The sequence below is a fragment of the Prionailurus viverrinus genome, chromosome B3 (assembly GCF_022837055.1).
Source record: "Prionailurus viverrinus isolate Anna chromosome B3, UM_Priviv_1.0, whole genome shotgun sequence".
NCBI lineage: Eukaryota > Metazoa > Chordata > Mammalia > Carnivora > Felidae > Prionailurus > Prionailurus viverrinus.
In genome coordinates this window covers 49,983,003-50,008,371 of record NC_062566.1, presented here as the reverse complement: position 1 = coordinate 50,008,371, position 25,369 = coordinate 49,983,003, and the positions used below count along the sequence as shown (strand labels likewise).

Below are 25,369 nucleotides of genomic sequence, written 5' to 3'. Positions count from 1 at the left end.
TTATCATCAGTGGGAATTAAATAAAAAGAATCCACAGATCAAATATCTGACTATCAAAAGGCAATCACAGAATTTTATACAGATCTAGGGTACTTATAAAGTTATTGACCCAGGGGGCTTGTAAAGAGTGGTAAGCTTTCTTCTATGGATTGAAGCCATGCGATACAGTGCAAAATTCTGCATGATGCTAAAAGTAGTTACCCCTGAGCAAAAAAAAAAAAAAAAAAAAAAAAAAAAAATTAAATAAAACTAGGATACAAGGGACAAAATCCAACCAAAATAAGTAAAATATGAGACAGAATTAAATTTGTTGATAATTTTGTTGTATGGGTGAATAATGATGAATAAGATAATAGGTAATCTTGAGTCACTCAACTTTTTTTAAAATTTCTTTTCAATGTTTATTTATTTTTGAGAAAGAAACAGAGCACAAGCAGGGGAAGGGCAGAGAGGGAGACACAGAATCTGAAGCAGGCTCCAGGCTCTGAGCTGTCAGCACAGAGCCCGACGCGGGGCTTGAACCCATGAGCAGTGAGATCATGACCTGAGGCGAAGTCGGACGCTTAACCGAGTCACGCAGGTGCCTCTTAAGCCACTCAACTTCTAAAATTAGAAGTCTGCAAGTAGCAAGGCAAAACAAAGTTCTGTACATACTGGCTGTCTGATATCCCAAGTGACATCTCAAGTTCTGTGAATAGATTAAACTTTCCTTCTTACCCAAGACAGTGAGGTCCAAAGAACATTTTTATGATGATGGAAATGTTTAATATCTGCACTATCCACTATCCAACAGTCACACACAGATAGTGAGCACTGGAAATGTGACAGTATAACTGAAGACCTTTATTTTTACTTATAGTTAATTTTATTAATTTAAATATAAGTTTAAATAGCCACACATGGCTAGTGGCTAACATATGGGACAGTGCATTTTCAAAATTATAAAAAACATAATAAATACCTAATTCTATGAACATATTTCTCTTACTTTATTTCTTTTTTCTTTTTTGAATGTTTACTTATTTTTTTTTTTTTAATTTTTTTTTTCAACATTTATTTATTTTTGGGACAGAGAGACAGAGCATGAACGGGGGAGGGGCAGAGAGAGAGGGAGACACAGAATCGGAAACAGGCTCCAGGCTCTGAGCCATCAGCCCAGAGCCCGACGCGGGGCTCGAACTCACAGACCGTGAGATCGTGACCTGGCTGAAGTCGGACGCTTAACCGACTGCGCCACCCAGGCGCCCGAATGTTTACTTATTTTTGAGAGAGAGAGAGGCAGACAGAGTGCGAGTTGGGGAGGAGCAGAGAGAGAGAGGGAGACACAGAATCTGAAGCAGGCTCCAGGCTCTGAGCTGTCAGCACAGAGCCCGTGGGGTTCAGAACTCTCAAGCTGTGAACCTGAGCCAAAGTTGCACATTTAACTGACCAACCCACCCAGGCGCCCCTCTATTTCTTTAAATCTTGCTCAAAATAGTATATATTATCACTTTATTTAATATTGTAAAATATCATTGAATAGATCACATACTAACCTTGGTTTTCTCACTATATGTTTATCTAGTCAAAGCTATTAAGTTTGTTAACTCTTACTTGGAGAAGCTATTGAGGTATCAGAACAGTGAGAAAAAGAAAACCACCTTTTCCACAAAACTGAGTGTACACAGTAAGAACCAATGAAAGGTCCATCTCTTAAATTATTTTCAGAATCTCTTTGAGGACATTGTGAGTCTTGCCTTTTTCGGAGTCCATTTATTTCACCTTGATAGTTCTTGTACCTTTTGCCTTATATAATGCCTAAGACCGGGCAACTTCTCTCTTAATTGCCTCAGGGTGAGTAGGTCCTTTCCTTTCCTAACAGTACTCTCTAGGATATGGGAGTCAAAGACACAGTGAGCTGACTGACCCCTTACTGTAACCCTTGATGGTTGTCAAGATTGACATTGACAGGTGCCTCTTTTGCTTCAGTGCTTTCCTATGCTCTGGCTTGATTTTTTTTTTTTTAATATTTATTTATTTTTGAGAAAGAGAGAAAGGAAGAGAGGGGGAGAGAGCGGGGAGGGACAAAGAGAGAGGGGGACACAGGATCCGAAGTGGGCTCCACACTAACAGCAGAAAGCCCAATGCGGGGCTCGAACTCACAAACCTTGAGATCATGACCTGAGCCGAAGTCAGATGCTGAACCGTCTGAACCACCCAGGCGCCCCTTGGCTTGATTCTTTGACTCCGGTTTCCCCACTTCTACTCCCTTTTCTTTCTTTCACCCTGCTGGTGGGATTTCCCCAAGACTTACTACTGGATTATGCAGACAAATACATGGGATTGTAGAAAGGAAGCAGACTCACATTTGGTGCTCATTTCATGGAAAAAAGCAAACTGGTGAACTTCTTTCCATTTTCTTACAGACTAAGCCTCTGTTTAAGATACCATTGATTAATACTTAAGCACTTATGTTTCAATTGTTGCTCTGCTTCCAGAATAAGCAAAAAATTACCCATTTCTCTGAAGACTGCATACTTTTCCAGGCAAAAGAAGTGTGCTTCCTTAGATATTTAAAGGCTTCATCTTTCTTGAAGGCCACTGTGCTGCAGCTTTTCAACACTCAGGATGGGTGTTGAACAGAAATTGTTCAGGTAAGCATAGGAAGAATGCCAGAAAAAGGCTGTACCTAGGGTGCAGATGACAAGCTTGTAGACAAGGTCATCTATTAGACAACAAGTTCCCTGACAGCAGAGATAAGAGTCATCTCTGCAGCACTTAGCTGACAGTTTGTCCACACGCATCATGTTTCCCCTTAAAAGCATGTTGTCAAGGCCATTATGAACTAGTAGGCACTTACATCCTACACAAATCTTACTAGATCACAGGATTTTGAGTTGTAAATGTCTTCTAAACAATGCAAAAGTGACTTAACAGATATGGGATTGTTAGTCTAATTCAGCACTTAACTGGTCCTGCTTCTAGATAATGGTAAGGTCTTTCCTTAGCAAGAAATAACTCTAGAAAATGTTGGAAATCCCCTGACCAATTCTGCCCAAACTCTTGGAGCAGGTAACCTCATTTCATGGTGGCAGATGAGATCCATTGTACAATGCTAAATTTTTTTAAAAATGTAGTTTCTGTATGTTTTTTTTTCCTCTGCTTGCATTTAATTGATTATTGGGGATCCAGAAGAAAAACAGTGAGCAATCAATGGATTGTTTTCTCTGTAATGGTGAGAACTGAAACCAACACCATTTCCCCCGTGTTAAATAATACTGGGAATATACTAATCCAGGTGGCTTTTTTGGAAGCAGAATACGAAATGGAGATCAGCGTGCAGAAGGTTTATTACGGAGTGCTCTTGGGATTAACATCTCTGGTTTGCAAAGGAAGGAAGTAAAATTGGGCAGAGAAAGAACTTGAACTGTGATAACAGTCTCAAGGAAAAGTATAAGCTGACCTATAGGGAGTTCCAAAGCTGGGATGACCCTTCAGAATTGTTGTGAGTTGAGGTAGAACAGGCCCCAACCTCAGAGACTTTATATATCACACTAGTAAATGGATGTGGGCTGCCTTTGAAGGGGGCATAGTACAGTTATCTACTGCTGCATAACGAACAACCCCAGACTTAGTGGCATAAAACAACAACTGTCATTTGTTACTATTATCTCAATAGTTTTGGATGTTGACTGGGCTCAGTTTGGTGGCTTTTAGTTGGGGTCAGGTTGTGGCTGGAGCTGGAGACATCTCAAAGGCTTCCTCATATGTGTGGTGTTTGACGATGCCTGTGGCTCAACCTCAGCTCTGGCTGCTCGCTGGACCATGGACTTTCTATGTGGTCTGACTTCCTCCTCACAGAGAAGATGTTTCTAAGAGCATTCCAAGAGCAAAAGCAGAAGCATTACAGTAGAAGCTTTAAAGCCATTTATAACCTGGCTTCAGAAGTCACACTCCATTGGTTGAGGAAGATAGAAAAGTCCACCCAAATTCAAGGGGAGTGGACATAGATGCTATCTCCTGATGGGACAAGTGGCGAGGTCATATTGTAACTAGAGCATGTAGGAAGGAAGATACTGTTGGGGCCACTTTTGAAAAATATAATCTGCCATAGGGCATGACTTTGAGCAAGACCACTATCATTAAATGATGCAATCCTTGTAAGGTGTTAGCAACTGAAGGCTCTCTGCCATAGTAGTTTTTCAGCAGCTGAAAAATCAGTCTCTTATTCTGGAAGCAAATCTGGGCATTTAGAGCATCCATACTTTCCTGCCCCAGCATTTTTTTTTTTTCCTTTTACAGCTTTATTAAGATGTAATTAACATGTAACATTGTGTAAGTTTAGAGCGGACAACTATGTTGATTTGATACACTTAACATGCTGCAAAATGATTACCATAGTAGCATTAGTTGACAACTACATCGCCTCACATAATTACCATTTCTTTTTCTTTCTTTTTTTTTTTTTGCGGTAGGAAAATTTAAGATTTATTCTCTTAGCAACTTGCAAGTATGTAATGCAGATGTTAACTATAATCACCACAGCATCTCCCTATTTCCCCCACTCCCAAGCCCCTGGCAACCACTATGCTACTTTCTGTTTCTATGAGTTTGGCTTTTTTAGATTCCATAGATGAGTAGAATTATACACTATTTGTCTTTATCTGATTTCTTTCACTTAGCATGGTGTTCTCAAGATCCATTTGATGAGGAGAGAAAAGGCAAGAGAAATGTAGCTTAAATTAAATTTCCTTACAGCTTGCAGCCCAATAGATACCGGAAACATACAGAGTGTGACCTTCCTCAGGGAACTCATGGCTGCCTTAACGTTTATGTTTTATTAAAGACTAAAGTAACCTTAACAGCAGCTAGCCCCTCAAGGTCCTGAAAGCCTCGCTTCCAAATTCCTTAGACACTTATGCTATCCCTAATGCCCACTAATTAAAAAGTATATAATCGGTCACTCCTCACAATCCAGCTCTTCCTGCCCTCGGGTCCTGTCCCTGTGCTATAATAAAATCACCTTTTTGCACCAAAACATCTCAAGAATTCTTTCTTAGCCATTCGCTCTAAACCCAAAACTTCCAAATTTCATAATTTCATCTCATCCATGTTGTTGTAAATGGTAAGATATCCTTATTTCTTGTGGCTGAGAAATGGGTCTTTCCACACAGTGGAGATATATATATCTTTTCTTTTCCTTTCCTTTTCTTTTCTTTTCCTTTTCTTTTCTTTTTTTCCTCTAGTAATGCTGCAACTTTCCTCCACTGGAAACTTGGACTTCCACAAAGGCCTTCCTGTCCATAGATGATGGTCTATGAGATGTTTTCCAGGGATTCCCAGACTGTAGCCATGAGGGGCTAGAGTGGTTTACAGGCCACTACAGGACCCACAACTGGAACTGAGGTCTGTATGCCTATTACCTGACCCACAGGTGGGTGAGACTCCCTCAGGTCCCTTAGTGAATGGTGCCATTTGCACAGTTCCCCACAAAGGCACTCTTGTCTGTGGATGGATGCCTAATTGTTGTTGTTAGGAGGAGATAGAAATATGAATGAGGAATGTCTTATTAAGCTGTCCCTGTGTTAAAAAAGTTTAGGGACCATGCATACTTTTTTTTTTTTTTTATCCCTACATTTAACAATGCTGAGAATAAGAATAAAAATAACTTAGCTGCCTGCTCCAGGAAATGCCTTCTCCTGAAAGAAAAGACTCTGAACTAGCAAAAGTAACTTGCTCATCAAAACTCACTTCAAGACCCTTGCTTCACTGGGCCCACCAATCCAATTAAACACTGCCTGATCCCAAGTAATTCCCTGCTTGCCTCTCTGGACTCAAAAATCATCCAACTCAGGCCCTAAAACACTAATAAATATCATTCCCAAATTTACCCATTTTGAGACACTACTAAAGCTCTGCTAAATTGGCATTCTTCCTTGGCTTTACTTGGCCAACTGGTTATTCTGGTGGCCTTTTAGGGAAGCTGACACCTGAGAGTGAGAAAGTGTACCCTCTGAAGAACCTGGGTCTACAGTGAGTTGACAAAATGAGAATGTTGTCATTCCAGGAAAAAAATTGAGCTCTTTACTAGTTTAGCCACTGACAGCATGGAAAGTCAAATTCCTCCAACAGAATCATAAATCTCGGGATCAAAAAGTCTTGAAATTTATCTAGTCCAATCCATCTACTTGGTACAGATGGAGACAAAGCTCAAATTTGAGCTCAAATTAGAGTAAATTTTAGAGACTCCTTCAATACAACAAAGAGTTTTGGGATTCCTCTCTACTCTCTTATCTTCCCTTTTCAATCTCTTCTTTTCCCCAGCCTTAGGACACCTTGTCCCTGGTTTTCCTCTTTGCAGACAGCTAGAGAAAAGATCGGGCCTCCATTGTGTTTTGGTGGAGGGTGTCTGTGTTGCCACAGGGCTTGGTGCTGGGTGTTTCCAACAAAAATGTATTTTTAAAATACCTCCCATTCCAGGAAGCTAACATCTGGTTTCTATTATCTGAAAGGCCTCATTAAAAGATAAATATTGTCATATATGCACCTGTATTTTTTAAGCTGAAGGAAACTGAGGGTTAGATTTTGGGAGTTCAATCTCATAAACAATGGAACAGGCTTTCTAGTAGTGTAGGCCTTCAGGTCTGCTGCACTCTGAGAATTCTAGAAGAACTGAGGGGAAAAAAAGTATTTTATCTTGTCTTTACTAGAAAAATAACTATATGAGAGGGTTCTGGATTAGAGGTTTTTTTCGAACATTTGTCTTTTAGCTAATTTATCCTTTTAAAAATGTGATTACCAGATCCTTAGTATATGTCAATTAGCATGAGATGTCATTGACTTGAAATAAAAAATATATTTGATAATATTGTTTAGAAACAACTCACAGGTTGCTATTCACATATTGGTGAGGAAAAAAAAATCTATGTGTGCACATGTGACAAATATTATTGAAAATATTTTTATAAATAAGAGTGAAAAGAAGTTGCACATGGCTCCAAAGAGTTTCCACTGGGCTCTTACTGTGTGAAGACCAAGTGTTATACAGAACTGGTGACCTTTCATGAGTCTGAGGATTTCTTCCTTTTCATTTTTTCCCCACTGTTGGCTACTTGCTTCTCCCACATCACAGATAATTCACAACAGATGATTCCTTTGTATAGCTTTTATTTTTATGCTGGTTTAGGTCTTGTTATTACCCATTATTTTCAATTGTAGGGCGTAATAATCCACCCCTGGACAGTTTTTACATGTTAGTAAGTCTGCATACGCATGTGTGATGGTGGGAGCATGTCTTTGTAGTAATACCAAACACTCTGTATCACACTGCACTGAGTTCAGATTTTTTTTCTAAGCTACAACAAATGTGAATCTTCTAAATTCATATTAGAAATATAGATGCAGCTGATAGACATTCTTTTTTAATAGGACCCACACAAACTACACCAACATTTTGTTCCTAAGTTTTCTTTATCTTTTTTTAAAAAAGTAACTTGTGTTTCACATGTAAAAGAAATCATCAGGCTTTTGGGTATTTTTTGTTGTTGTTGTTGTTAGTCTACTTTCAACACATTAAAAACTTGAGGTGATTTGCAAAATCACATCCCTTCTCGATGTGAGATGGGAAAATTAGGAGCTCCAAATACATTTTGCACGCAATTCTACACAGTTTAAAGATACATTATATATTCAGCTCTGGGTCCTAGAAGTAAACACTTTTTCCTGTTTTACTCATAACTCTATTACTAAGTAATCAAGTTTAAAAAATACTCAAAGGTCATTCATAAAAACGTTCAAATTTTCTACCAATAAATTTTATATTAACATTAAAAATTTACTATTTTCCTTATGAAGGTACATTAAAAATCCTGTCAGAATCATGAGCACCCCTGTGAAGTACAATTACATTTGTTCCCTGCCTCCTCCTCTCCACCAACATTTCCAGTCTCCTCAGTATTTAGATACAAAATCTAGAACATTGACAATAAAGCAATCTTCCTTAGGACTTTGGCAAGTCACTCCAAATCAAAAGAAATATTACCTATAATGTTTAAATTTATTTTTAAATGTATCTGTCCCACGAGACTCTGATTTAAAAACTGCATAGTGATCAAATATAACATTGCTCTGTATTGAGCTTAAGAAAGTATATCATTAAAATCTCTCATTAAATAAATAAAAGGATTTTGAAACAGAATGTGCATGATCATGCAATCTTAAAAGTCTGGAGAAAAACTTCCAAAATGATTTAATGCAGAAGCAACTGCAGAAATTTCAAATAACTCTTCTGAAATATGAGGAACATTATCATGGCATCCCTTTTTTTTGTCCTCTGTTGACTTTCCTGTCTCTTATCACACTTGCCCCAGACCATAGTTGTGATTATCCTTAAAAGATGAGATTACACTTTTATCTTCTTCTGGAGCTACACGTTCTCTCTGAGTAAACAATTAAGTATCAGAGTGTATTGGCTATGAAACCAGACTACCAAGGATAGAAGCCAAGTGTAATCACTTAGCAAGTTACCTTTCCTGTGCCTCAGTTTACTTATCTTAAAATAGAGACAATAATAGTATCTAACTCAGAAGCTGACATGAGAATGAAATGATTTAATAAATGTAAAGAACTCAAAAGAACGCTTGGTACATAGTAACTGTTCAATAAAATTTGAAAAACATTTTGATAATGATGACTTCAAAGATGAACTTTATACCAATAACTCTCAAATTTCTATCCCTATCCTCCAGTTTTCTTCATTTTAATAATATCAATTTTTTTAAATATAATGAAATCTGGCCTTATCTTTAAATAAAACCATGCTATATTCACTTATCAGATATTTATTTAACATATATCGTATGCTAGATACTTTTTTCCCATGTCAGGGACATAGAGGCAAATAATTCTTTGTTCTCTATTGGGTGAGAAAAACAAGTGATAAATATTTGGATTTACTGAAGAGATTCATCTGAATCTAGACTTTTGCTCAAACATTGTTGAGTTACCTACTGATACTTAATAAATTACCCCAAAACTGGGCAGCTTAAAACAACAAATGTTTGTTACTGCGTGGCTTCTGTGGGTCAGGAATCTGGGCACAGGTCAGTGGATACTTCTGGCTCAGAGTCCCTCAGAAGCTCCAATAAAAGTGTGAGCAGGGACCAAAGGAGGATTTACTTCATAGGTCAGTCACTCACGTGGTTGTTGGCAAGACTTATTTCTTTAAGGATTGTTAAACTAAACGTGTCAATTTCTTACTGGCTGGTGGCTGGAAGCCTCACTTCCCTACCATGTGGCCTTCTCCACAAAACAGCTCACAACATGATAGCTGGTTCTCCCCCACCTCCACCCCGAGGGCTCTGAGAGAGTGAGCAAGAAATGCTAGCAGGACTGATGTCAGTCTTTTTGCAACTGAATGTCAGAAGTGATACACCATTATGTTAACCATATCCTATTAGAATCAAGTCATAGGTTCAGCCCACAATCAATGGAAGGGAATTGAGGTATGAATACCAGAAGGTGGGGATCACTGGGGCCCATCTTACAGTCTGCCTACCTCAAATATAATGAATTATATTTATCTTTTTTGTTATTTTTTTATCTCCTTCTCTGCCTTCTCTACTTTCTCCTACTCCCTCACCATGCATAGATGTACTCACTGCAAAGTATCGTCTCTCCACTTCAGGAAAGCCACAAGATTCCAATAAGCAAGCTCAGAGAAAACTATTAAAAATATTTTATATTTTGAATAGCTTCAAAGTAAAATTTGAGTGAGAGAGAAATATTCAATGACCATACAGTCATCACAAATAATTATGGGAAATCCATACAGAAATTTCATTAGCAGCTATCATTATCTTGGGGAAAACATTACTGGACTGCCGCCAACCTTCAGTATCACACTCAGAATTATAGCCTAGATCACCATGTCAGGAAAATAAGCATGGCCTAGGAAACTGTAGAAGACTCTGGTGCTAGCTCTACTGCATTTACCCTCTTTGTGGGCAAACCATTTACCCTCTTTGTGCTTTGATTTCCTTATCCATAAAGTGGTGTGATATGCCCACTGTCACAAGACTCTTGTCATTTTTGTGCTAATACATAGCGGGATTCATTATATGCTTTGAAAAATTGCCAAGTGCTGATGAAGTTGAGACATCACCATCATTTTGTTTATCATTAGGTCTAGAGACATTTTTTCTTATTGGGGTTATTAACATTTTACAAGCTCAGAAAGCATCACAGAAAGCCACATTTCTTTCCAAAGGGTGTTTTCTTTCACATAATTATGGAATGAGGTACTCATTCCATAAAAGATTTCATGCTTTAGATCTCCATTTTCTCCTCTCCTCACCCCCACACTTACTTACACTCCCCCTACATTCTCAGTAAATTGGTTGTACAATCTGTCCTGGCATAGCCATTAGACAAATTCATGCCCATCAGAAATGTAAACACAAAGACTAACATTTTTATAATTACAATTAAGATTAGTTAAAGATAAAAGCAATTTATTATGAAGGGTTTTATATATCTTTCAAATTTCACTTCTGAACATTTAAAAAAATTCTTTCAGACTAATCCAAAGTTGGTGATAATCCTTGGATCGTTACTTAATTTACATATCCCTGAACAGGCTGATTTAGCCCTGTAGCTTGTATCTCTCCTTTTGTTCCAGAACTAGCCAAGTTAATTCCATGTACATGTGGTCAGTTAGGCTCTGGGGGGTGTCCTGATTAAAATGTGGGAGAGGAAGTGTCCTAGGAAGAGTCCTGAGACTGCTAGAGCACATTTTGATCATATGTCCCATGAGTAACAGCTATGTGAGCACACTCCCACACAGGTATAATTTTCAATTTATGAATTAGGTAATATCAATCTGTATTAATATATTACATATACTATAGAATATATGTAATCTGCAAATAAAAGCCAGATAAAATATTGTGAAAATAAAATTTAACTTTACCTTTATTAATGGTATGCCAAACCTTTTTTTCCCCTCAAATTATAGAGATTTGATGTCTCCATAGTTGTTTATAAATGCCTTGTAAATTAACCTGGTGTTATAGAATCATTTGCTAATATTGAAAAGTATAACATACACTTAGGGCTAGATTCATTAGTTATAATAATTATGTATATCCACATTTCAAATAGTCATCTTGAAAATTTTTATTTCTGTTTTTTTTTTTTAGCCTACATCTTGGCAGAATTGATTGGCTCAGCATTAATTTATTTTCTTAGTATGGCTGAAAAGGCTCTCCTTTGAGGAGTAGGAGAAAAATCATTATGGCATTTTCTTTATTTTTTAAAAAATTTATTCTTGCCTTATAAATATTGTCATCAATCCAAAGTTTCTTTCCAAGAATCTTTTAAAGCTATTGGTCCACTAGTGATTATTAAACTAGATGATATAGTCTACAAATCTACTTCCCACCAAAGAAAACAGCAACATGTTGTGATACTCAGAAAACACAAGAGCAAAGATGTCATCATTATCCTTCAAAACAGTAGGGTTCAGACTGAAATGTCAGCTGAGTAAAGTACCTACTTACTAAATATTAGCAAAGTTTAAGCTTATTATTAAAGATAAAAATAGATATAAATAAGAGTCTTTAAAAATATGTATATAATATATATATGTATATATATAGGCGTAAACACATATACACTCAGAATTGTGCATGCGTGTCCACTTCAATTTGGAGACTACTGTAGTAGATCCCTTTGAGGTTCATCTGAGTCCCCAGTGAGCCCTGGGCCAGCATGGGTTATGCAGAGTGAACAGAGGAGTATAAGTGGACAGAACTCTGGTCTTCCCACCTGGCTGCAATGAAAGAGCTCCAAGTTCATTTATATTATATTTTAAATACTGACCTTTCTGATAAATTTCATTGGAATAAAGAATTACACAGCTAAAACATGGTTGAAACTTTCCTCTGGAGACTCTAGAAGCCCATGATCCACAGTCTGACAAATGCTTGAAACTGAACACTGAACAGTAAAGTTGCAAAGATAGTCTTTTGCTAAAGAGCTACATATACCAGTTTTTAAAGTTCCTCGGTTTTCGGGTTGATGGGGGTGGGAGGGAGGGGAGGGTGGGTGATGGGTATTGAGGAGGGCACCTTCTGGGATGAGCACTGGGTGTTGTATGGAAACCAATTTGACAATAAATTTCATATATTGAAAAAAAAACAAAGTTCCTCGGTTTTCTGTTTCTTAAAATCTTTCTTACATGCAAAATCACAGCCTTAGATCTAAAAGAGAAAATACTTTAACCAAACATGGTACAAACATTTTGAATACAATTAAATGCTAAGTAAAAAACATTGGTTAAAAAATGCATTCACCTCTTTCCTTGATTGAGATATTAAGTAAAAAGTTTTCAACAGATCACATTAAAGCAAAGCTTAAAAAAGGATATGGTTCTTGCAATATTTCAGTGAATTTAATCTTGGTTTGTTTAGGGGCCTTGGAAATACCAGCTAACTCATGCATCTTAAGATAATATAAAATCAGTGGACTCTGACCTCCAAAATTGAACAGTACACGGTTAAACTCTGGACCAGTGCTACTATAATGGGACTGTAAAGGAGAAAAAAAATCAAGTTAATTATTACTTTTATGTATTTTTAAAAAGCTATAAATAAATGTAACTGTATTATAACTATGAATATAGTTATTATCTGGTATATTAAAATAAATAAAAAGAAATTCCGCAAAGCACCTTCTTAATGAAGGAAATTTATTACAGTATGAGTCTATGAGTTTGTGCAGTAAGTCTCTTCTAGCTTTTTTATTTATCAGCTTGATAAATAGTTCAATAGACATTATTTTGTCTGAAGAACAGAAAGAAAAATGAAAGAGGAAAATGAACAGAGCTCCAGAAAAAGGGACAGGAACAAATATGAAGACAAAAATGACCAAAACCTCCAAACTTTTGTGAAAAACATCCAAGAAGCTTAACTCCAAGTAGGAAAAATACTCACCTAGACACATCATACTCAAAGTGCTGAAAGACCAAGACAAAAAGAAATTTCAAAAGCAGCAAGAGAAAAACAACATATAAGGGAATCCCAATAAGGTTTAAAGCTGAATTTTTATCAGAACAAAGGAGGCCAGAAGGCATGTGGATAACATAATCGAAGTGCTAATGGAAAAAAACTGTCCATGAATTCTCTGTCATAAATATAATTCCTCCAAGATTTTATTACTGACTTCTTGTGGGATATAAGGTCAGTATAGCAACAATTCATACATTAAGTCTTTCCTCCCTTTTTGTAATGTCTAGATGTGAGATTTATTATTGACTCCACTTCCTGTGAGGAAATAAGATTTTATGCTCATTTGCTTTTACTGATACATACAGTTCTCTTGTGTTTCTTTTGCTTATGGTCACTTTTTCATTGCTTTCCTTCAGAGATGCTCCAGAATTATTTTGAATAGTGGGACTATCATAATCAAAAACAATTCTCTGATGGTGAAAACTAAATGTCAAAATCAGACATGTTTTCTATGATGTAAATCATTTACTTCGTCTCAATCTCTCATGGAAATTCACATAAGGTTATATCTAGCCTGATCTTTAAATTGCATACAAAACCAGGACAAGCTTTGTCTAGATTAAAAGGAAATACTACCTGTCTAGAAAGAAAGATGTTTCATGACCTTTTCCCCAGCTTCTGCCTTGGATACTGTAAGACAGAAACTTGATCTTACTGAAATTCAAGACATAGACATTTGTTATTTTTTCCACAGTTCTCCTTTTTTTACATAGGAAAACCACAGTTAAATACCTACTTCTTCCATAGAAGGACCACTGATTTTTAAGGGCAGTTCAACTCGATAATAGCAGAACTAGGCATTAAGTGTATATCCAGTGTTTTGTGGAGCCTTAGCCATTTTCTTAGATACTTTACAGCAGAAGGTTTGAAGTGGTGCAAAGAACTCCTAGAGATATTCCAAATAGCCAAAACAATTAGCAGGAGCCTCACTACTTCCATCTGCCCCACAAAAGATAATGGTAGAAAATTATCAGAAAACTTCAAGGTCCCATAAAACAAGACCTATATAGTCAAGAGTCAACTTAGTACTAAACCTTAGAACCAAGCAATCCCATAAACTTTGAAAGAGTCACAGGAGATGAGCTAGAAGGAGGATTTTGGTGCTTCATTGTTTTGTTAAGTTATTAAAGGATAATTGCTGTCAATGACTAGAAAGGTAAACTTTGATTTTTGAGGTTTGAATGTGCATTCTGCCGATGCTCATATGGGCATTCGGAAGCCACAGGCACCCATTCGGCATCTGGACAACCCTGGTGCTTAGAAAATTCTTTATGTTGCACTGAAAACTGTCTCCCTATAGCTTTCACTTACCAGTAAATGTAAGAACTTTGTGGTTTGTATTGGTAAAACAATTATTTTGAGCCACACAGACAAAGCCTAATCCTGCTTTCCTACAGTAGCTCTCTACATATTTGAAAACAGTTATTACAACCACCAGAGTCTTTTATTTTCTAGTGGAAATGCCTTTAAATATTTTGGTCATTGCTCAAATATACCATTAATTATATAATTATAGTCCTTAATTATCCTGATTATTTTCTATTCAGAACTCTTTTGTTTGTCTACACCCTTTTATAATGCAGGACTCCCAAATGAACATAATACACAATAATTGTGTAATCAACATAGAGTAGATCCCATATGTCTGTTTAAAAAGCTCAAGAATGCAGTAAGATTTGGGAGTCAACAGTGTGTTGATACATACAGAGATTACTGTAAAAAATAATTTCCAAATCTTTTCGGATGCCTCTAACCCAAGGCTTTATTATCCTATACTTATGCAGCTGTAATTTTGGACCTTTATACTTTTTTCATAATAAAAATTTATCTTCTAAGATTAGGCCTACTACTCAACTGTTGTAAACTTTTAGTCATCCAATGTATTCATCGTTCTTCCAAGGTTTATGACTTCTAAATATCTAATAAAAATGGCAACCATGTTTTTATCCAAGTTGTTGATAAAAATAGTCTGCAGAGGGGCGCCTGGGTGGCGCAGTCGGTTAAGCGTCCGACTTCAACCAGGTCACGATCTCGCGGTCCGGGAGTTCGAGCCCCGCGTCAGGCTCTGGGCTGATGGCTCAGAGCCTGGAGCCTGTTTCCGATTCTGTGTCTCCCTCTCTCTCTGCCCCTCCCCCATTCATGCTCTGTCTCTCTCTGTCCCAAAAATAAATAAACGTTGAAAAAAAAAATTTAAAATAGTCTGCAGAGGACAGGGCCAATGATGCAGCAATGGGGTGTATTACCAGAGATGGATCTGCAGTTTGCTTTCCATCTTTTAACAGTGTCATCTGAAAAAGTTTGTTCAGTCAGTTAGAAATCCACCTGTCCGTATTTCTTCAACTTGTAAATAAGGTGTAAAAGGCCATTTATAGTGATTACTGAAGATCAGATATACAGCCTCTATTACATTTCCTGATTTATAAATCCAGCAATATTGTACGTGTCCCCACCCAACCCTAATGGTGTGATATTGTCATTGATCCTAAATTGACTCCTAGAGATCACCAGTTTCTATTCTAAGTACTTACAAACCACCCTTGGCAGCACTGTAAAGGTTAGAAAACGTTTTAGTTATCTGGGTTATTAAAGACAGGGAAATATATTAAGTATTGACTTCAGAAAGCGGTTTGTATATAGGCATAACTTAAAATTTATGGTCAGACTTGACTAGACAATCCAGACAAAATTTTAGCAATAAAGACTGCAATCAATTTAAAACCTATTTGTCTAATAAGACATCAAATTCAGAATTTCAAGCCTGTAACCTCATCAAATCTTGGCTAAAGCAACACAAGGTGGCCAAGTCCCTGAGGGTCTCTATTAGGGAGGAACCACCAGAAACGTGCAAAAAGTAAGTACCCACAACTTATCAGTAACACTACACACATATGGCCAGTTATTCCAGAGCCATGGCTTCAGAGGAGTTTGATGAAAACTCTTGTGACATTTTCCCTGCAATTTTGACTAGAACTTACTGAGATCACAGTTGAGATCAATGTTTGTATATCAACCCAAAGAAAAGCAGTGCCAGAAGTGTGGGAAAAGATGAATTTTATGTGGTTTTTTGTTCATTAGAGATGAGGATATTTTATTTTAAAAAATTTTTAAAGTTTATTTATTTTGAGAGAAAGGGAGAGAGAGGCAGGGGAGGCGCAGAGAGAGAGGGAGAGAGAGAATCCCAAGCGGGTTCCGCCCTGTCAGCACAGAGCCAAACACAGGGCTCAATCCCATAAACTGTAAGATCATGACCTGAGCTGAAATCAAGAGTCAGATGCTTAACCAACTGAGCCACCCAGGCACACAGAGGATATTTTTAAAAACAATAAAACATTTTAACATTAAGATTAACTTCTCTGGTAAATCACTTTGATCATTAAGTTTTTCTAAAATATATATCAGGAGTGTAACAATGAACACTGTCTATATGAAGTTGTTAAACTAAGCAAATTAAAGAAGTCAGAACATTTTGGGGGGGTGCCTGGGTGGTTCAGTAGGCTGGGCGTCTGACTTCAGCTCAGGTCATGATCTCATGGTTTGTGAATTCCATCTCCATGTCGGGCTCTGTGCTGACAGCTCGGAGGCTGAAGCCTGCTTCGGATTCTGTGTCTCCCACACTCTCTGCCCCTTCCCTGCTTGTGCTCTCTTTCTCTCTCTGTCTCTCTTTCAAAAATAAACATTAAAAAAAAAAGTAAGAACATTTTTTATAATTATTATGCTCCAAACCTTTGTTGTTAGTCTTGATACACTTGATTCTTCCTTGAATGTGGGCACTGTGTATGCTCTTGGGTTCTTTAAAATTTTCATCATATTGAAGTCTATCGCTAAAAGAGAAAATAAAATATTTTCCTAAATATTCTGTTTTTGTTTCTTTAAAAAAAAAAAGCATAATTTTCTTCTAGCAATGTGCCCTAAACATGGAAAGAGCCATGGATGGATGGATGAGAGAGAAGAGGTTAGGATATTGTTATAGCTTGCCTCAGTTAGAGGAAATAAATATACCATCTCATTTTTACTTAACAGGGCTTTAGAATTGATAAAACTCATTCACTTACATTATCTCTTTCATTTCACTGTCACAAACCATTCTGTGAGATAAGTAAGATTTTCCACAATTTACAGATGGGATAATTAAGTGCAGGAAGTTGTATGACTCTAAGCTATAGCTCTAAGCTATCATTTAAGACACAGGCCTAGGTCTTTTGCTTTAGGGTCTGGGGCTGTCCATGACCCTCTAGTTTAATGCAATAGGAGGCTTGGTCTTCTGCATGTCAGGGTCCACCTTTTCCATCTATTGCCAACAAATCCAAATAAGGAAAGATTTGGTAAGTTTCCCCTGCAACCAGCATGAAGATACATGAAGATAACAAGGAAATCTTGCCATGTTTTAAAGAAAAGGAGAATTGTATTTTAATCAGTATTTCAATCAGCCTAAAAGAACAAGCTAGTTATTAAGGATATCTTAACACAGAACAGAGAACACAAGTAATCTGAGGTTTGTACTAGATTCTGGCCTGATTGTTATTATCAATTACCAGGTAGACTAATTGGATCTACAGATTGTAATGTTGATGATACAGCTCTGAAGAGTTAAGAAAAGTCACCTGGATTGATTTTTTACATTAGACGTTAAAAGATATTAATATCAGCCTGAAATGCTAGAGGCAAGTAGGCATTTATCTCTGGCAGAGTAAAGAATGAATTAGGAAGGAACTAGCATTTTAGAATTTTGAGTGGAACCAGGTTTAGATTAAGTTGGAGTTAGAATGGGCAAGAAAGGTAATAAAGCATATAATTTATTTCCTTTAAAACCTGCTCAAAAGCAAACAACCCCTTATGGAGGGACATCTGGCAATATCTACAAAAATACAGACCCAGCAATCTTTGACCCAGCAATCACTCTTCTGAGACTATGTCGTACACAGTCTTCTCCACAGTATGAAAGAACACATGTACAAGTTTATTGATTGTGGTGTAATTTATAAAATTTAGGGATTATAAATAGCCCATGTATTTAATAGCAGTCAAGTACTAGTTAAATAAACTAAGGCACCCGATTTGATGGAACACTATGCAGTTGTAAGAAGAAATGAGGAAGATCCCTATACTGATAAGAAGAGATCTATAGGTCATATCATTAAGTGATGAAGGCAATGTGTAGAGCAGAGTATATTATTTGACTGATATATACCTTTAGTATAAAAGGGAGAATGTAAAAGTATATTGTATTTGCCTTCATTTGTATAAATAAACAAGATAAATAAAAAACCAATACAAATATTCCCTGAGAGGGATAATTAAAAAATAAAACTTGCTCCATTTTGAATCCTCCTTAAATACATATTTATATAATACATAATTCCTAGTCTGTATGAACAGATATAATATTAATAATATAACGATCTCTACTTCATGTCTATTGTACCTACAATAAAAACCTTACTTTTGAGAATACTTAACTTTGGTTGTAAAATTAATCAATAGAAGGTCATATACATTAATATCAGGCAAAAATCTTAAGCTGGGAATAATAGCAAAAGACACAAAAGTAAGAACTAAATAAAAAACACAAAGCAAGGAAATTTTAGGAGTGACAGAGTCAAAAGAAATTGCAGAAAATTCTACAAAAATGAAAAATTCCACCAGGATATAAGTAATCTTAAAATGACTATATTTATTAGCTTTTTTCTCCTATAGTCCCCTAATCCATAATTTATTTTAGGTGAAAATATTAATTTTCCCTGATTATAGTTTTCATATATCCTCTGTTCTCATATCCCTAAAAGCTTGAGAAGATCATTTGAAAAACCAAAAATAATCCTATTTGATAAAACCATAAGAAAATGTCTCATCTATTCTTACTAGTCTTCAGAAATTTCACTAGTGACAAAATATTCCAGTCTTACTCCACTTACATTGGAAACAAATTCAATTCCACAACTATCCCCTATTTATTTTAGGAATGTTTAAAAGGGAGACACTTAATGCGAGTAAGTATGGTTATCTTTATCCACCTTTGTAGTTTTTACTTTAGTATTAGTAGTCTTTCTGAGATGCAAATAATCCCCATAATTTGGCAAAATTAAACTTCATGCATATATTAATATAATTAGTTAATAAACTAGAGAAACACACAAAAAAAGCATTACTCAGAGATCCATTTATATCTAAGTTAAACTAGAATTGTTCTTGGAGAGTTTCATCTAGTGTTGAAGTGTAAGGGGAAACAAAGGAAAGAGAAAACACAAGTAGTCATGCAAAATACATGTGATCTGAGCAAATAAGAAATAAAACAAATACAATTTTGTTTCAGTAATATAGGAAAATGATACAGTTATTTCAAACCAAGTACTGCACACCCATGAGTATGTCCTTACTGCTTTATTGCATATGTTTTCTTATCATGCTTCCCAGATTTTTTTCAGATCCTATACATATACTTCTCCAAGTCCCTTCAGCCCTACCATTTTCAGGGCCAGTCATTGGTTTGTTTACATATTAGACGTCAAACAAGTTACATCTGTCTACTTAGCTACATACAGAATCATCTTCCCCCTTCTCTATATGTGATTTGTTTTAAATTGGCAAAATGAAGCATTAAGGACTTCTTCACAATGTTCTAAAGTACAATTAACTTTCTTCTCCTAGTAATGTTAATATAACATACATAATTATAAATAATCTCACAGAGAGGTTAGAGAGTTCAAGTGCCTATAAATGCACTTTGTTAATTATGAAGTGCTATATGCATGTAAGTAGGCTACCTCTAGCATCCTTGAGTTTCACCAAGTTTGAACTAAATTTAGTATATCCAAGAACATCAAAATTTTATGTGTAATATATAATAGTGATCCATATCACATTTGTTTCCCAAGGAAAATACAGTATTATTCCTTTATTTTGGCTTGGGAAATTATTTCTTTCTATTACTGCTTACTAGGTATTATATCTGTGTCTTTAAGAACTAAATCTCATATTATTACTTACACAAGTTATAGGTGCAAAACACAAGTGATTAGTTTTTAAATATTTCTATAGTTTTTGTGTAAAGAGCTAAGTGGCAAGTATCTGAAATAAAGAACTAGTGTATTTATGAACTAAGGCTCTGTGGAGCCACACATTACAAATGTAAAACAAAATAGCTTTTAAGCTTGACTTGATCAAAGATGTTGAAGGAAATTCGATCCATTTTAAGTCTTTCCTGTAGAATAGAAAACATTAAAAAAACTAACAACTAAATGAGTTCTGAAGTAAAAATTAGGACATACTGTCTGGGAAATTCCTTTTTCCTATATCATATGTAAATTTATCTACATAAGAACATTAAAAATGAAACAAAAATTAAGACTAATTTCATTGCACACAGTAATACAAACTATAATTGTTGAAAATAATAAAATTAAAAGGAATTTGGATTACTTTTATTTTATAACCAAGCCTTGACAGTCTTGCCTGGTGTCATATAAATTCTTTACATTCTTGAGATTAGTGATTACATGAACTTATCACTGATGGGTTCTATGTTGAAACCATGTTCCCATATCTAAAAATGTTCTACAAAAGAGAAGGCCAGAGCACAGACTTTTGTGGCCACTATCCAGAGGACACATCCCTTGATAGCATGGTTCTGGTAGCTAGCAGGGCTTGTGTTCATGGGTTCAGTAGGACAGTAGCAAACAAACAAATAGTTCTTAATAGACTATTGCCCCAGGGCTCAAGGCAGAGAGAACAGACAGAAATTTCCATCTCCTAATTTTCTCCTGAAAGAGATTTATTTGCATATTTTCAAAGTTGCTGTCTGAGGGTCTTGCTTCCACTCAGCTTGAATCTAAATATTGACTGAGATCCTTCCCTTTGGGAAACGGACAGTTCTTGACATACCCTCAACTACTGGAAACCACTTTGTTCTTAAACAAAGTAGCCTATTTTAACAAATCACAAAGGTTTGAGAGAAACCAAGAGGTAGGGCCAGGAAAGGCCACTCCTTCAAGACTGGGAAAGTGGCTGTTTTATTGAATGCATTGAAACCAACACAGAGTCCAAGAAAATGAAAACAACATAAGAATATGTTCCAAATTACAGAACAAGTTAAAACCTCAGAAAATTTTTTTAGCAAAATAGAAGTAAGTGGTTTACTTGATAAAGAATTCAAAGTAAGTCATAAAGGTGTTCACTGAGGTCAGGAGAACAATGCAAGAACAAAGTGAGAATTTCAACAGAGAGATAGAAAATATAAGAAAGTACAAAACAAAAATTACAGAGCAAAGAATATAAAAATGGAACTGAAAAATACAATAGAAGGGTTCAATAAAAGGGCGCCTGGGTGGCTTAGTTGGTTAAGCATCCAACTTTGGCTCAGGTCATGGTCTCACGGTTCATAAGTTCGAGCCCCACATCAGGCTCTGTGCTGACAGCTCAGACAGACCCTGGGGCCTGCTTCCAATTCTGTGTCTCCCTCTTTCTGCTCCTCCCTCATTCTCTCTCTCTCTCTCTCTCTCTCTCAAAAATAAACATTAAAACAAATTCTTAAAAAAAGAAGGGTTCAATAGAAGCACTATAGGACATGGAGGAAAGGATCAGCAAATGTGAAAACAAGACAGTGGAATCATCCAATAAGAGCAGTAAAGAAGAGAAAGATGAAGAACATGGAGGAGGAGGGAAAGAAGGAGAAGAGGGGAGAAGAGGAGAAGGAAAAGAGGAAGAAACAAAAAGAATAAAGATAGCTTAAAAGACTTATGAGGCAACCTCAAGCAGATCATATATTTGCATTATAGGGGACCCTGAAGGAGAAATGAGAAAGGGTCAGAAAACTTACTTGAAGAAATAATAGCTAAAAACTTCCCTAACTTGGGGAAGAAAACAGTCATCTAGATCAAGGAAGCCCAGAGAGTTCCAAATAAAATAACTCCAAAGAGACACATATCAAGACATATTATAATTAAATTGTCAAAAGTTAAAGACAAAGAGAGGCTCTTAAAGCAGCAAGAGAAAAACAAGTTATTACGCACAAGGGAACCCCCAAAAGATGTTAGCAGATTTTTCAGCAGAAACTTTGAAAGTCAGAAGGGAGTGGAATGATATATTTCAAATGCTGAAAGAAAAAAACCTCTGCCAAACAAGACCACTCTAAAGTTGTCCTTTAGAATTGTAAAAGAGATAGAGTTTTCCAGACAAGGAAAAGCAAAAGGAGTTCATCACTGGCTTACAAAGAATGTTAAAGGGAACTTTTTTTTTTTTTTTTGAGAGAGAGAGAGCATGAGTGGGGGAGAGGAGAAGAGGGAGAGAGAGAATTTTAAACATACTTTACACTTGGCGTGGAGTCAGATATGGGGCTCGATCCCACAACCCGTGGATCATGACCTGAGCTGAAATCAAGAGTTGGACGCTCAACTGAATGAGCCATCCAGGTGCCCCTAAAGGGACTTCTTTAAACTGAAACCAAAGGATGTTAATTAGTAATAGGAAAACATATGAAAGTATATATCTCACTAGTAAAGGTAAATATACGGCAAAATTCAGAGTATTCTGATGTTGTAGAGTGGTGACAATGACTTACAAATCTGGTATGTAGGTTAAAAGACAAAAGTATTAAAAACTATAATCAAGAATTTGTTAATGGAATACATAAGGTAAAAAGAAACTGTGACATCAAAAACATAAAACATGGAGGAGGAATAATCATGTAACGTTTTAAAATGTGTTTGAACTTAAGTTGTTTTCAATCTAAAACAGGATGTTATAAATGTAAGTTTTTTTATGTAAGCCTCAAACTAATAACAAAGCAAAAACTTACAGTAAACAATAGATATAAAGAAATATCTAGGCATATCACTACAAAAAAAAATCATCGTATCACAAGAGAAGAAGAAAGGAAAAAAGAAATTACACAACAGCCAGATAACAATTTTAAAAATGGCAATAAGCACATAAGTTTCAATAATTACCTATAAGTGTAAGTGTAATAAAATTCTCCAATCAAAAGACAGAGTGGCTAAGTGGATAAACAAACAAATAAGACCTATCTATATATTGCCTACAAGAGACTCACTTCACATGTAAGGACACACACAGACTGAAAATGAAGGGATAGAAAAAGATATTCCATGTAAATAAAAATGAAAAGAAAGCTGGGGTAGCTTTATTTTTTTTTTCAATGTTTTATTTATTTATTTATTTATTTATTTATTTATTTATTTTTGGGACAGAGAGAGACAGAGCATGAACGGGGCAGGGGCAGAGAGAGAGGGAGACACAGAATCGAAAACAGGCTCCAGGCTCCGAGCCATCAGCTCAGAGCCTGACGCGGGGCTCGAACTCCTGGACCGCGAGATCGTGACCTGGCTGAAGTCGGACGCTTAACCGCCTGCGCCACCCAGGCGCCCCGGGGGTAGCTTTATTTATATCAGACAACATAGACTTTAAGACAAAGAATGTAACAAAGAGACAAAGGTCATTCTATAATGATAAAGGGGTCGTTTCAACAAGAGGATATAACATTTGTAAATATTTATGTACTTAATATTGGAGCACCCAATATACAAAGCAAATAGTAAACAGACCTAAAGGGGAAAATGGACAACAATACAATAACAGAGGGGACTTTAATACCCAACTTGCATCAATGGATACATCATTCAAACAGAAAATCAATACAAATCATTGACTTTAAATGACACATTAGATTAGATAGACTTAACAGACATCTCTAGAATATTCCATCCAAAAGCAACAGATTACACATTCTTCTTAAATGCATGTGGAGCAGTCTCCAGGATATATCATATGTTAGGTCACAAAACAAGTCTTTTTTTTTTTTTTTCCAATATATGAAGTTTACTGTCAAATTGGTTTCCATACAACACCCAGTGCTCATCCCAAAAGGTGCCCTCTTCAATACCCATCACCTACCCTCCCCTCCCTCCCACCCCCCCATCAACCCTCAGTTTGTTCTCAGTTTTTAAGAGTCTCTTATGCTTTGGCTCTCTCCCACTCTAGCCTCCTTTTTTTTTTTTTTTTCCTTCCCCTCCCCCATGGGTTTCTGTTAAGTTTCTCAGGATCCACATAAGAGTGAAAACATATGCTATCTGTCTTTCTCTGTATGGCTTATTTCACTTAGCATCACACTCTCCAGTTCCATCCATGTTGCTACAAAGGGCCATATTTCATTCTTTCTCATTGCCACGTAGTACTCCATTGTGTATATAAACCACAATTTCTGTATCCATTCATCAGTTGATGGACATTTAGGCTCTTTCCATAATTTGGCTATTGTTGAGAGTGCTGCTATAAACATTGGGGTACAAGTGCCCCTATGCATCAGTACCCCTGTATCCCTTGGGTAAATTCCTAGCAGTGCTATTGCTGGGTCATACGGTAGGTCTATTTTTAATTATTTGAGGAACCTCCACACCGTTTTCCAGAGCGGCTGCACCAATTGCATCCCCACCAACAGTGCAAGAGAGTTCCCGTTTCTCCACATCCTCTCCAGCATCTATAGTCTCCTGATTTGTTCATTTTGGCCACTCTGACTGGCGTGAGGTGATATCTGAGTGTGTGTTTTTTTTTAATGTTTTTATTTATTTTTGAGACAGAGAGAGACAGAGCATGAGCAGGGGAGGGGCAGAGAGAGAGGGAGACACAGAATCCGAAGATGGCTCCAGGCTCTGAGCTGGCAGCACAGAGCCTGATATGGGGCTCGAAATCACGGATTGTGAGATCATGACCTGAGCTGAAGTCGGACACCCAACCGACTGAGCCACCCAGGCGCCCCCTGAGTGTGGTTTTGATTTGTATTTCCCTGATGAGGAGTGACGTTGAGCATCTTTTCATGTGCCTGTCGGCCATCCGGATGTCTTCTTTAGAGAAGTGTCTATTCATGTTTTCTGCCCATTTCTTCACTGGGTTATTTATTTTTCGGGTGTGGAGTTTGGTGAGCTCTTTATAGATTTTGGATACTAGCCCTTTGTCCGATATGTCATTTGCAAATATCTTTTCCCATTCCGTTGGTTGCCTTTTAGTTTTGTTGGTTGCTTCTTTTGCTGTGCAGAAGCTTTTCATCTTCATAAGGTCCCAGTAGTTCATTTTTGCTTTTAATTCCCTTGCCTTTGGGGATGTGTCAAATAAAAAATTGCTACGGCTGAGGTCAGAGAGGTCTTTCCTGCTTTCTCCTCTAGGGTTTTGATGGTTTCCTGTCTCACATTCAGGTCCTTTATCCATTTTGAGTTTATTTTTGTGAATGGTGTGAGAAAGTGGTCTAGTTTCAATCTTCTGCATGTTGCTGTCCAGTTCTCCTAGCACCATTTGTTAAAGAGACGGTCTTTTTCCAT

At 36.6% G+C, this 25,369-nt stretch overlaps 1 protein-coding gene across 5 annotated transcripts in view; it reads right to left on the bottom strand.

The window, feature by feature from the left end:
• The window catches only part of FAM227B (family with sequence similarity 227 member B), a 211,283-nt gene that overhangs the window by 18,028 nt on the left and 167,886 nt on the right, over positions 1 to 25,369 (bottom strand). For 3 of the 5 annotated variants that reach the window (XM_047862979.1, XM_047862980.1, XM_047862981.1), the window contains exons 12-13: positions 16,770 to 16,867; positions 12,407 to 12,567 (exon numbers count right to left, since the gene is read on the bottom strand). In XM_047862979.1, the coding sequence (XP_047718935.1) occupies positions 12,407 to 12,567; positions 16,770 to 16,867 (259 nt within the window). The remainder of the gene's footprint in view (positions 1 to 12,406; positions 12,568 to 16,769; positions 16,868 to 25,369) is intronic. The other 2 variants (XR_007153019.1, XR_007153020.1) reach the window with 1 other exon arrangement.